Below are 14872 nucleotides of genomic sequence, written 5' to 3' on the forward strand. Positions count from 1 at the left end.
ACTTTAGGCAAAACTCTAATACCACCCACAATTTATTAATACTAGTGTCCGCAGTAGAGTATGTGAACAAGATTAAAAAGTCTGCGGTATACAGAGCCTTAATAGACTTTAGCGCGTCCTTTGACACCGTAATGCGAAATTGGCTGTGGTCCAAACTCACAGCATGGGGAATCCCGCAAGGCCTGATAAACATGACGGTGCTGCTATATCGTGATACTAGAATGTGCATACGTTTTAATGTTGAAGGCAAACTATCCGACTCGATTCCTGCCAGTAGAGGAGTTAAGCAGGGGTGAATCCTGGCTGCCACTCTTTTTAATCTGTACTTGGCCGACCTCCCGGCAGCTTTTCTCGACTCCAAATCTTTTGCAATTAAGATTGGGCCATAGAGAATAAACTGGCTGGGTTATGCCAATGACTTACTATTGCTAGATCAAACACAAAATGGCCTGCTAAAGCTATTGGATTGTTTAAATAATTATGCCAACACAAATGGCCTTCAGGTGAATACCTGGAAATCGAAAATTATGGTTTTTAAAGGGAAATCTACAAAACTCAGCTGCAAGTATATATGGAAGTATGAGTCGCAACCACTCGAATGTGTAAAACAGTAGAAATATCTAGGGGTGGTAAATGATGAGACATTAAGTTGGAAAGGCCATTGGATAGAAACGCAAAATAAATACACAAGACTTATTCATGCACTAAGTACATTGTTGGGCGGCAAGGAGGAATGTCAATCCATACAATGATATATACGGCAAAGATCATACCAGTTCTTATGTACGGAGTCGAAGTGTGGGGCCATGGTCTAACCTCTGAAATTAATAACCTGGAAGCGAAAATGCTGAGGATATTATTTAGAATGCCCAAGAGCCTACCAGTTGAATACCTTAAACTTGAATTTAATATACAAGGCACAATGGCTGTCTACACATCTAGAGTAACCCTGTGGTATGAAAAGCTTTCAATGTTATAGAATAACACTATCATAGTGAGTTACTTAAGAGCCTATGCATCCATTGAATCATATACTCAGATGGGCACAGTGTCCAAAATCAAAAGAAACCATGACAGATGGCTCCTAGGGTTCAAGAGGGACAGCCAGTTGAACCAACAGTGGTGATGTAAAAGGTGGTTAAAACAGAAAATGGAGGCATATAGTTATGAAGCTGATCTTGTTAAACTAGCAACACACATGAACAGCAATAGCAGTCGCTTCATAGCATACATAATGGAGCGGGATGTTAGCCCAAAGTATATAATGGCTTACCCAAGTAGCTGGACCGTAAGACAATGGGCCTCATTACGACCCGGGCGGTAAGGGATTACCGGTACCGTTAAGGGCACCGGTACCGGTAATCCCTTGCCGCCCTATTACGAGTTCCCTTTGCGGGTCCTTTCTTAACGCCTGGTTTTACCAGGCGTTAAGGACGGGACCCGCAAAGGGACTTTGGTGCTAATAACGGTACCACAAATTGCAATATTAGCCCTAAGGGGGCTCAAATGGGAATGGGGAAGGGCCCTGGTGAATGGGGAATTACCGCCCCTGCCAACCTTGGAATGGGGCGGTAATAGCTCCATTCACCAGGGCAGAGTCGGTGAGGTTTTGGAGGCAGCCATGGCGCTAAGAGCGCCATGGTTACCTCCAACCTCGTAATGACCCCCAATATCTGTTGATTAAATTAAACATATGTTCTGTGCTTGAAATGACAGGGGCACGCATTAACCTAAGGCGTGCAGACCGCTGGTGTCGTCTATGTGGGGTTAACACAATAGAGTCAGCAGAACATATTCTAGTTGACTGTAAAAGTTTAACCACCTTATGTGCAAAATGGATTAAATGTTACAATAACAAATGCGAAGGCACAGCACTAGTAGATATGTGGAAGAAATGTATGGAGGGTAACGATATTAGTTTTATGCATTTATTTGAGAAATTTTTTATGGAATGCGTACAGATTTTAAATGAATAATCACGTGATGTTATATAATATTTATTTAAGGAAACCTTTTATATTGGAATTTATGTTATTTCTGGATAACTAAGGATAGTGTGTATTGATTATATAATGTAAAGCTATGTGGGAAGATGGCTGTCATGTGATGTGATATTTTAACAGTTTGTGATATAGTAAGTGTTGATGATTTTAATAATCTATTGTAATAATGTTGTGCATATCCAAAGCCGACTTGGCTAAAAGTATATTAATAAACAAATAAAAAATAAATAAAAAAAAGAACAGGGATTTACCAATCGTCTACAACCCAGGATTAAAATGTCTTATGCATGGCTTTTAGCATCAAGTAATTAGCAAAGGAAAACAACTTCTGGTGCTGAATATTTCTATGATGACATCATGCCCGTGGAATAAAGAAATTACATTCCACTGGCATGGCATCATAGCATAGTAATATGGAGGTTCTTTTTCGCGCCAGAAACTTCTGAGATCTAAAGGGAACAAAGGAGTCTGAGTGTGTAAGAAAAGCGTGCACCGTGGTTGGCAGAAAGCCTACAAAGGTAAAAGACCTGCCATTGCGGAGATGCCGGGTTGGGAGGGCTGGGGGGGCGGCATGGGGGAGAAGTGACCAGTAGATGCCGGCAGTAACTGCTATCCTTGTAGGGGCGGCTGGCTTTGCTGGCTTAGACCTGGCACGTGGGGGGGTACCAGGATTTCCCCATAAATGGAGGGGACAGAGAGCAGGGAACGCACAGTTCTCTAACTCGCCCTGCTGTAAGGATCCTTCGCCGCCATGCTCCCGTCACCTGACCTGAGCCGCTGCAGCCACTGACACTGATGTTTTTTCGTGGTTTTTCCTCCTCGACCCCGCTCCCGTGCTCACCGCCGATCCAGTCTCCGACCTCCGGGTGGAAAGGTGCTGTAGCGAAGTGTGGGTCCAGTCTCCAACCCAGAAGGGCATCGCAGTGAGATAAGCGGGCCGGCTGGAACAAGCAGGGGGCTGGGAAGTGGCGCGGTGGTTCTGGGGCGGATACGGAGCGAGTGTTGAAGATGCTCGAACGGGCTGGAGAAGAGGAGTGGTGTGCGGCGCAGCATTTCCCATAGAGGAACGAAGGTTGCTAGGCAGCGCTGAAGCAATTAGAGGAATGTTACAATTGTGTTTGTTTTATTAATTTAAGTGGGCGAGGTGGCGGTTGCTTTGAATGGTTTAGGAAGTCTGAGGTTTATTTTATATGGTTACAGGGGGTGTGTGCCACTGTCTATAGTGCTCAGTGCCAGCAGGAAGGGGCAGTCTCTCACTAGAGTTGACGGAAGAATCTTAAAAGTTTGTTTAAGTGGGTTTGTGTACACATGGTCAACGGCACCGCGCACAGGAGAGGGGTCGAATATCTAGTGATCACAGGGTGTTGGTAGTACGAGTGGGGTAGTCTGTTTCCTGCACAAGTAAAGGGATTGTAAGGGCCATGGAACCCACTAAATTGGCGGCGATGATCGCATTACTCCAGGGGAGAGACCTGAATGCAGTAATGGGTTCTCTGTCTGGGAGCCCGGACTCAGGGTAAGTAAGGAAAGCTGGCGAAGATTTAGAGGACAGTCTGGGGCCGCCACTGCAGATAAGGCCACGCCGAAAGAACGTGGCTCACAGCTCTGCCTTCCCACCAGCAAAAGAGAGAAAGGGAAGGGAGAGACCGGGTCACCCTCCACCGGCACCAATTATGGTGGTGGTGTCAATAACACCCGCCCCTTTGATAACTGGCAATTCCAGGGCTGGGGGCACAGCGAGTACCGGGAGCACCAGGAGCAATAGATAAGGGAACGGACCGGCTGCGTTACCATCAGCAGGTGCGGCAGGAGATCCCACGACCAGTGTGGTAGCAGGGGACTCACTGATTGGGGGGAAAGTGGGCCTTGGAGGCGGTCCACCCAATAGCCCCTGGGGCTCAATTGGGTGGCAGGGCACAAGTTACAGATGAGGTTCTTAGGCACCCTGCCCACCAGTGGGCAGAATGGGCTGGCCTTTTGGGAGTAACTTCGGGATTTTGTCACTGGGAGCCATAACAGCAATCTTCTTTCCCACATGGGGGGCCAGCCTTTGTTCAAGCAGGGAGGTCACAGGGAGGGTGGGGTATTTGGTTCATCGCGGGATCAGAATAGACATGGGGAGGGCTGGCAAAGCAGCCTAGAGGATCTGCAGGAGGGCAACGGGTCAGACGAGCTCTGGGCCAGGTGGACTCGGCATTGCAGTACCGTTTAACATGGTGGCCCTAGGAGAGGTTTCTTTGGCAACGGCCGGCAGGGTCAACGGGCTGCCCAGGGAGGGGCATTGGTGACAGGGGTAGGAACACCATTGACAGCCAGTTCCAGTAGTGTGGTGGCCTCAGCAGGGTCAGGGGTGGCTGCCACAGTTACAGCAGTCAATGGGCCTAGGGCAGGACAGGCAGTGGTCCTCCCTCCAGTCAGGCAGCAGTATTAGGTATGCTCACGTGGCATAGACACCAAGGATAAATGATGGGGAAAAAAGTACATTGACATGTTTTCCCTGCTGGATTACAGGCTGGTTGAGGAGATTAGGGATTGTAAAGGCGAAGAAAAGGATACAAAAAAATTGCGCAGAGGTCCTTGGTCAATTGGGTTTACTAAGAGGCCGAAGCAAGGAGACAGTTCTCTCTGCATGGTGGGATTATAGCCCGGTTATTCATGTGTGAATACTTACATCTTAAGCAAGCAATCTTGAGACTTTAACTGGCCCTGATTGAAAAAGGCATTAATTTGGTCAAACACGTGTCTCACAAAGAGCATTTCAGTATTTAGTAATGTTACCAAAGCCAATACATTTTGGAATATAAACACAAGCATATTTCCTGTTCTTTGAAAAAATTCCTATGTGGTTCTGCAATAACAAGTGAAGAAGGAGGTTCTCCTCCCATTATAAGTACAATTGGGTGACTTACCTTGCATTGACCATGTACCATAACTGCGCATTCGGGGCGTGGTTAGTGTATGATGAGAGATTCCGAAGTGCCAAGGAGGGGAATGCATTGTTGGATTGTGGGACTAGGGCAATGGTTCTCTGGGCTAGCTGCACAGGACCTAACAAGGAACTAGGGTTGGCTAAACCGGGACACAGCCCTTTCGGAACAGCGGGGGGGGCGGCGTATGGGGACAGGGGATTAAAAAAGGAACATGTTGGGCCTTTAACAAAATCTTGTGCGCACAAAGCCAGTCTGTAAATTTAAACAAGTATGCTCATTGTGCGGGATGTTGGGACACAGCGGGGTCAAGTGTGTCAAGAGCAGCAAGGAACACAAGTAGTGTCAGAAAGATCCTTGGGCCCACCCGACTCCCGTGCGTGTCAATGTATTGCACGCATGGGCGAAAGGGCACTGAAGGGTGGGGGATGTTCGGTTGTTGGTGGAAGGATTCTCACAGGGTTTTTGGATACCGGTAAAAGGATTCACCCCCCCCACCCCTGTCCCGGAGAACCAGAAGTCCGCCAGGACACAAACGGGGGCACTAATAAACAAAGTGGAAAAGGAAGTGCGGTTGGGGAGGGAAGCAAGGCCATTTCCACCTCCCCCCTCCATGGAGAAATGGGTGTGTTCCCCACTGGGCATAGTTCTCAAGAAGGAGACGGAAAGTACTGGATGATCCATATCCTATCATTTCCTAAAGGGGCCTCTGTAAAGGATGCAATTGATGATGACTTGTGCTCAGTGAGATATTCATCCTTCGATAAAGCCCTAGCAATGTTGAGGAGTCTGGGCAAGTGGGCGCTTCTTGCAAAGTTAGACATTGAGTCAGCCTTTTGATTACTCCCAGTGCACCCGACTATTACCATCTTTTGGGTTTTCTAGTAGGAGGGAAAATGTATGCCTATGGGGTGTTCCATATCCTGTGCTTATTTTGAGAATTTTAGCTCATTCCTGCAATGGGCCACAAAGAGAGAATGTATGGGGCGCGGGTGTTGCATTCCCTGGACGACTTTCTTTTTCTAGATATGAAGGGCACGGATGGATGTGGGCAGGCACTGAGGGACTTCCCGAAATTGGCAGACAGCCTGGGGGTCCTCCTGACCGCATACAAAACAGAGGGCCTTACGGCAAAGCTCTGCTTCTTGGGGATTGAGATCGACTGCGAGTTGGGTGAATGCCATATCCCTTCAGACAAAGTGCGGGAGTTTAGGGAGGCGGTGACTGCCTGACTTAGGGCCAAGAAAGTGACTTTGGGGCGACTGCAAAGCTTGGTGGGACAAGTGAATTTCGCACTGATAATTATCCCAATGGGGAGCACATTCTCGAGGGCAATTGCCCAGGCGATATCAGGACTGACTAAAGCATATCCTCACACTAGGCTATCGAAAGAACTAAAACAGGACCTGGTAGAATGGGACGAGTTTTTAAGGAACTTTAATGGGGCACAGGTATAGCCAGGTGAGGACAGAAACAGTGCACAGTTAGGGTTGCACACGGATGCAGGAGGCAGCGGGGGATTTGGAGCCATACTGTGGAAAAAATGGTGTGGCCAGCATTGCCCCAGCAGCTGGGTCGACAGCAGCTGGCCAATAACATTACCTTTTTAGAGTTATTTCCAATTGTGGTGAAATTAACAATCTGGGGCAAGGAACTGAGGGGTAGGGACATACTGTTCTGGTCAGACAACATGTCGGTGGTTTGCTTGATCAACAGCGAAAGAGCGGCTTGTCCGATGGGATTAAGATTATTGCATGGATTGATACTGCTGTGTCTTTGTGGGAATGTGAGCTTTCAAGCAAAGCACATCCCTGGGATTAACAACAATGCAGCTGATGCTTTGTCCTGTTTGAAACTGCAGGAGTTCCAGAGATAGCTACCGGGGGGACCCAGTGATGACCCCCTTTCTGGAGATACTATGGGAGCTTGGTGCCTGGAGTTGGCCTCAATGATTGAAGCGTCAGCATCAAGGAAAACTAAGCAGGGATATGAGAAAGTGTTTAAGGAATTTAGGTCATTTTGCTGTGTTGGAGGATTAGCTGATATTTTTCATAGAGACCCAGTGATCAAATTCCTGGGAAAAGTACGGGCTGAGGGGCGGTTGTTTGGAATGGCTAGGACCCCGATGGCCGCCATAGTTTTTTTATTGCAGGGGAGGCCGCCACCATCTGCAAACTTTGCAGTACGAAAGGCATTAATAGACTGGAAAAGGGGAGCAGTCAATCCAGGGGACAGGAGGTGCTGCCCCCTGGATACCGAGAAACTGGCCTCTATCATTATAGGGCTAAAGGAGATCTGTAGGGGTGAATGGGAGGCATCACTATTTAGGGCAGCATTCTCTACTACATTTTTTGGCGCCTTTAGGATCAGGGAGTTGGTGGGGGCCTCCCCGTTCGATCAGGTGTGGGGCCTCCTCGTTCGATCAGGTGGGGGGCCTGTCAAGGGGGGACCTTTCCATGGAAAGGGGCTGTGTGGTGCACTCTGGGTGAGGAGGTCCAAAACAGATCAAGAGGGAAAGGGGGTTAGTGTTATGGTGACAAGTCACGTCACGACAGAAATCTGCCCGGTTACATTACTAAGGGCATTTCTGGGGCACAGAGGGGATGATTGCGGGGTATTATTCCGGCACAAGGACGGCTCATTGTTATCCAAATTTCTTTGCAGAGAGCCTGACAGCTGAACGCAGCACTGCTCCGTGGCATCACGGGACACCGGTCTGTCAAACCGTAGAAGCCAGTGTCTCCCGCCATGTCAGGGGCTAGTGACACTCTTAGCAGTAGGCCTCTCAGTGTCAGAGGCCTGCTTCCGACTGGGGCTTTGCTTTCTGACAGTGCTGGGGCTGCAAGCCTGCTTTATATGTATTGTATTGTTTTGTATAGCACACAATTAGTAGCAAGCCATTACACAATGCTTTAAGGGAAAGGGGGAAGTGGTGTGAAGAGTAGGTAGAAGAATGGGAAAAAGGGAAATGGAGTAGACAAATAATTGGTGGCTATATAAAGCCACTTTCCAGTAGATAGACACATAAAATGCACATGGTGTGGCATGGTGGTGTGGTTTACGGTCAAAAATCAGTCTTGACATTCAGTTTTGAACCAACTAAAATTGATTCATTTGGTATTTGGTCACGCCTGTATAACTACTATTACAATAGTCAAGTTTGGATAGTATCAAAGACGCAGCAAACTCTTTATTTTGACCTGTCTCAAGGTACATATTTTCTTAAATATGTATAATAAAAAAGTGGATTTTTTAAACACCTCTAAGATCTGAGGTGTGATGGGCCTGGGTTCCTGAAAGGTTATGCCAAGATTCTTGACCGTCTTAGTCATGGCAGGGCATGGTCCGAGGGTACCAGCCTAGTGAAATGGAAGGATGCTTGGTATCTGGGGTAGTGAATTGCAAGATTTCAGTTTTATATGGATCAAGGCAGAGGTTATTTAAGGCCACCCAGCCCTGGATGTCTTGGAGGCAGTCAGAGTGTCTATCTTGCACTTTATTGTTTTTGGTGACCCTCAGTGCAATTTGGGGGGTATGATCGGCATATGGTTGAAAGGGCAAGGGAAATTTGCAAATCAGGCAGGATAGAGGTTGGATATAGCTATTGAAGAGTCAATGCGACAGGGTCTATCCTTGGGGTGCACCAATTTCTAGAACCGCTGGCAGTGATAAGAACTCCCCAGTCTAACGTTTTGCATTCCTTGAGGAGGGGTGGACAGCCAGAGTGGAGTGATTCCATTGATGCCATTGATGCCCAGGTTATGATGGGATCCACTGTATCATCCCCACATGCCATTTTGCTCTATTCTTTTTTCTATTTCTAGTGACCTACAAGCAGGGTAAATTAAAGGAGCTCTGACACGTAGCATTCTACAACCCTAAACCCAGCTTACACAGTAGCCTAGGCATTTACATAATGGCAGTTCTTATCCTGGCAGATGTAATTTTGCTCAATTTTCGGAGACCTACAAGTTTCTTCTTTGTGTTGCATGTGTGTATGTATATGACAATCATTACTTACCATAAAAGCATTTCTGATGGTTGTAGCTGCTTAGATTCACATGCTGTACATAGTCCGACATCCAATGGTCACTGCGGAGTATTGCATGTTGTTTTTCGAAAGTCGAAAAGGGGACGTCGACATAGGCGTGTCTGTAATACTATCCCTATGGTGACGTGTAGTGTACCAGGAGCTCTTACAGGCAGCATTTTACAACCTCAGACCCCGTTTGCAGAGTAGCACAGGCCTTTACAAAATGGCTGATCCTTTTCACACAGATGCCGCTTTGCTCCGTTTTCAGGGACCTGCAAGCTTCTTCGTTGTGTTGCACATCCCCTATTTAAACTTCTCAGCTGGTTTAGCATGAAGCCGAGAGAGGGCAATGTGCCATTGCTTTTGTAGTCTAGTCACTGATGGCAGCAGAGCAGCTGCTCAGTTTAGGACCGAGTGTGGCCTTCTTCTGCTGCCTTCTCTGACATTTTCCTCAGAGATCTTAGTAACGTGTGTAAAAGTTGTAAATGTAAGAGCCGACTTCAGTGGACACCTCACGTACTTCAGAGAGAGAGAGCCAACAGCCCTCTTTCCTCCTTCCTCTCTTCTGAGGTATAAATAGTTATTTATGGGTGAGGGGGGACCTTCACTGAATCCAGGCGACCCACTGGTGGGAACAGCTCATGCCTTCTGCATATGCCAATACCGGACAGCCCCTCCCTACCCTTGGAAGGGCAACCCTATACCATCTGGATGACTGAAGCATGGCTGTTTTTCCCTGGTTCCATCATTTTAGCTGTGGCACAAGTAAGGAAATCCCCCTGAGATGGTTAGCTAGCAAGGGGTCCAAGGGACTGCAAACTCGAGATTGCAGTCTTATTGGAAAGTATACCATACCTCCCCCAAACCCTCTGTCTGTCACTGCTAACACATTGATCTTCACCATTCTGCAGCTGTCACACCCCATGTCCCTTTTTGTAGGACAATGCTCTGAACTTGTTTTGAGGAACCCACACTCCACCTTCTATCTTGTGAAGACCTCTTTGTCTCATTGTGAAGGAACCCCTGCAGGTTACAGCATCACTCTGATGCGAATGTCCTAGTGCAATGGCAAAACTTGGTGACCTGTGCTGCTGGTGTCAGGGGAGTGGAAACTTCACTTCAGAATGTGTGAGAAGAGTTTCGGGCTTGTAGGAGACAGCAGGGTAGACCTCTGAGCAAATCAAGCAGGGTTTCTGGACCCAACCTCGACCAATGCCTGACAAAACCCTGACAAATGCCGGTCCCTGTCCTCAACGGGCAAATGCCCCAGCAAGCCACTGTGCATTTCACCTGAATGTGGTAGAGTGAGGTTTGAGGCATCTCACAGCCTTCTAACCAAAATACAAAGCAAGGTGAAATGGGTGACTACAGTACTCCAATTTCAAGATGCCCTTCCACTGAACCTTAAGTTCTTGCCTCCCATAAACCCTAGCAAATAGCTCATGGCAATGGTGGAGGTTCCACACTGTCCTTTTCCCTCATCTGCCAAATTGCTATGTTTGTTTTGTTCCTCATGGGGTACAATACATCTATGTGAGACATAGAAAGAGAGGGAGAGGGATAGAGAGGGGAGAGAAGGGAAGAGTGGGAGAGAAATGGGTGGCATTAGGAGCTGGAGAAATGGGACATTTTACAAATGGACAGAGTTTGTTCCAGGTTGTGTTGCCTTGTAATTTGGAATTGTAATTGGTTATATATAATGTGCTTAATACCGAGAGCTTTCTAAGCGCGGACCCGGGGATCTGACCTGTGTTGCGGCTCTGCATCGTTTTTCTTCCAAGGTGAGCGCGTTGCCCCTGAGCTATCCTCCCGAGACCAAGTCCTACCCCCGTTCCACAACTGAACGACTCCCATTTAAGATCTACCACCTTACACTAACCACACAAACCTCAAAAGACAGCCAACACAGGCCTAGCCATTAGCACTTCAACACTAACCGAGCCACGTCTAAGCTCGCATCTTTATTCCAAATGCACTCTTCCACAACAGCAGCTAACCAGGCCAAAAGCGCTGCACTCTATCAGATCTTGCGGTCTTCCTTGTGGATCACACACTCCCTGGTTTATCTGCAAAACCCAAAGAAAGCAGCCTGGCACTCAGGAACTGGGTCTGATATGATAAGTCATTTATAATGCGCCTGTACACAAGTGTTTCTAGGAGCGACAAGACAAGGAAGGGAAGACAGAAGGAGGACAAAACAATATTATTAAGCCTTGTGTCATTCAGATCGCACAAGATTGCATCTACCTGCACCCATCGACACCACAGGTTTCGGATCTACCTATCCCACTGTCCCACTAATGAACCCCACCCACCTTTATTTTTACAGTGCCTTGTGTAGCAAGTCTGTCAATAGTGGCAGAAGGGCACTATACAGGACCACTTACGTTACATTATGAGAAACAGTCTGCAGCTCCAGGATTGTGGATCAAATCCACTGCAGAAGTGAGGGGGAGGCAGACTTCAGGGAGGTAAGGAGAGCGGCAAAACGCACGTGGTTCTCTGTCAGTTCTGTGGGTGGAGGAAGCCACACCAGCGTGGTAGTATGGGAGATATCTTTATGCTTTTTTGGGAGAGAATGGAGGGATAACAGCAACACAAGGGAGGTGCAGCAGAGTGCCAGAACACTGGGTATTTCTTTTTACCTTTTGGGTGGCGGGGAGGGGAGAAGGAGCCACATGACTGATGTGAGGGTGAGTGGAGGAAGGCCGGGTATTGTTAGCTTTGGCTATTATTTGGCAGTGTAAGCACTCCCTTCAAGCAAAAACTAATGGTGTGGGAAATAAAGGTAGGCAAGATATGGGATGTGAGGAGGGATGGATCCCAGATATTAAATGAAAGGCCTACAATATTAAGTAGTGCAACTGTTCTTTTTGTGTCAGAGGCCACACCATAGTGGTGACAGTTTAGTGCTTACAAATGTTCTGTTTAAACATAACACATAGCCTGTGGGTTGGGTTGGGTTTTTTACCCACCTCTTCACCAAACATGGACTAGTAGCGACACCATTTCCACTCATTACCTGTCCCTCTCTACCGAAAACACACACACCTCACACACACCTGGTTCTCTTTGAGCTAATGATGCGCTTATAAGCGGTTGCTAATGTTATTTCTAAGGAGCCTTCCAATCGGTAATGAGTTAATTACAGCTAAAAATATTGTGTGATTATATATATATATATATATATTTGTATATATATGTGTGTATTTATATCTAATGTGTATGAGAGATGGCTTTGCTATGGGGGCTCATCGGACATCATTTAAGATTCATAAATGTATTTACTGCATACTGGAATGTGTACGATGTACGCACCATATCTTGAAATTCATGCATCGTATACTGAAATATTCACGCATCATATACTGAAATATACACACTGTACACTGAGGTACATACATACTATACTGAGAGGTATGTACTGTATATTAAGATACATGCATTATATAATGAAATGGATACACTGCCTGCTGAACTACCTTCATTGTATACTAAAGTTACACCAATCACAGAAAATGGGCGTGTTACTCCAGTTTTTGACTTTTGAAACCCACATGAGTGTTATCAGGCAATCCAAGCAGTGTAGCCTTTTCCTGTCTCACCACCCTTCTTCCCATGCAGTGCTTTGAACAGTCAATGAGCAATGTTGAGGCGCTATTGCTATAACAATACAGGTTCATAGTCATTTTTTCGAAAACAAAAATGTCGAAAAAAAAAAGTCACATTTCTTTTTCAATACGTTTTTTTTTCGAAATGGGGGGGTCCCCACCAACCCCGTTTTTTCTATTTTTTTTCATTTTACCCCTTTTTTTTATTCCCGGACCCCAAAATAAATATATCATTTTTAAAAAAAGAATTCGACTTTTTTTTTTTATATTATTTTTTCGACATTGTCTTGCGACATTATGTTTTCGAAAAAATGACTGCACACCAACAATACAAGCATACGGGCTGTAAATCGTGCCTTACCTTGTTGTCCTTGCCTTTCATGTAGCAATCTGCCAGCCTCTCGGGGGAGGCCTTCCAGTGTATCTGGAAGGGGAAGAAGGAATGAATTAGCTTCTTGGCAGCATTGCACAATGCAGCACAGACCAGTGCCTTGCAGCAGCAGCAAAACCCCACACGCCTGAGCTATTGTTCTTGGGATAAACATTTCAGTTCCAGACCAAAAGCAGACTTATCAAGGCAGGGTGTGGGGGCCACTTGGTGCAGGCACTGCACCGTGCTCTCGACAGCAGGTGAGAAACCAGACTCAAAAAAGTATTACTGTAGGGCCGAGGTGCAGATCCCCCATCCTCCAGGGATGTGCAAGCATGTCAGGTTTCCAAGACAACATCCCATAGAGTATTCATGAAATCAATGTATATCCAATGGACACAAATGAGAATCATGTACCTATTCAGTGGACACCACTGAATGGGTACATTTAGAGGAGCCTGTAGCAAGTCAAGGTGAGTCAAACCTAAGGTTTTACATTCAGGATAGAAATCTCTTATTATTTAGGAATAAGACCAGGTTAGATATACTTCTACAGTCAGTATTTCAAGGGTAGTTGACCCTGTCAGTCATGCAGTGACTCAGTTATGAAATCACATGAGAAACCAGCCCTGTTAAAAGTATACTCCTTGCAACATTACTTTTTAAAACTCAGTTCAGAGCCATTAAATTAACTTGTATATTTTCTGCGGGGGTGGGCTTCAGCTATTCTGATAAGTATGAACACACAACCACTATTTTAGAATGCACTAAGCAAAGCAGGGAAAGCAAAACCATATTACACTTTTAAGAAAGGCACAATCTATTTCAAGGTAAGAAATTGACCTATTGGTGCGAACCATCCGCTACCTACTAGCTAGTTATGCCCTGAATACTTTAAAGAATTCTATAATACAGTTTCTAAGATAAGAACTTTATGAAACTATTTTAGAGTAGCACCAAAACAGAAAACAATTCAGGGAAGCACAGCCCAGGGTTACAAGTAACAGCAGCTAATCAAGGTGAGTAAGGCCTATATACTTTTAAGAGGGGCACCAAGCAACTCAAGAACAAGTGTTAACTCAAAGACTGTTTGAGAACTGTATAAAGCAGACCAGGGCAAGCAACACCCAATGCTACACTTTACGAATGACACAAGGTTATTCTAGGCAGGTAAACCCTTTGCAAAGCTTTTACACTCATTCAGTTAATCAATGATAACACAGTACCAACTCATGTTACTTTTTAGAGGGGGGGCACCATTCAAAGTTGGTAACTTATATACATTTTAGATGGGCACAATGCAACTCAAAGCTAAGCATAAACTCAATGACACTGTGTAACTTCTTCTTTCACAGAGATAGTTACCACACTAACCTTTTTAGCAAGTAAGTACGTTTACACTTGTTATACTTTCAGGGAAGAATCCTTTTCTTATCCATTCCTTCCCTAGTCTAGTGCATGAGTTCTCCGAGGCAGAAGAGTGACCCTATCTCACTCTAGAGAAAGTGACCCTTTCTCCATCTCACTTGTCGAAACCCAGACATGCAACGCTACCTGTGAATCCTTTCTAGTAAAACTCACTTACAGCTTGCCAACAATCGCTGTTACTCAATAGCTACCATTCAGGTAAATCACCCAACTCTCACACTGTTGTGAGATTTCAATTTCTGGTTCTATATGCCCAACAACCCCATAACCCAACCTCTGGTCGACAGTCTTGAGGCACTCAACCTCTCCTGACATACCACTGTTCCAACTCACTCAGAAGGTCACACCCTTGATGTGATCTCAAGCTTCTATGACTTGTCTCTATGTCCAGTCCCAAACCGCTTATCTGGACAGACCACTCCCCACTTTCAATCACAAATCCTGGAACAAAATCAAGGCACTCCCTGACCTGGCCGATGCCCTGCTACTCTGTCCCCCAG

At 46.1% G+C, this 14872-nt stretch overlaps 1 protein-coding gene across 2 annotated transcripts in view; it reads right to left on the reverse strand.

The window, feature by feature from the left end:
- SEMA4G (semaphorin 4G) overlaps positions 1-14872 on the reverse strand; it is a 960547-nt gene that overhangs the window by 491097 nt on the left and 454578 nt on the right. For both annotated transcript variants that reach the window (XM_069611666.1, XM_069611665.1), the window contains exon 4: positions 12936-12998. In XM_069611666.1, coding sequence (XP_069467767.1) covers positions 12936-12998 — 63 coding nt within the window. The remainder of the gene's footprint in view (positions 1-12935; positions 12999-14872) is intronic.

The sequence above is a fragment of the Ambystoma mexicanum genome, chromosome 8 (genome assembly GCF_040938575.1).
Source record: "Ambystoma mexicanum isolate Mex_15411 chromosome 8, UKY_AmexF1_1, whole genome shotgun sequence".
NCBI lineage: Eukaryota > Metazoa > Chordata > Amphibia > Caudata > Ambystomatidae > Ambystoma > Ambystoma mexicanum.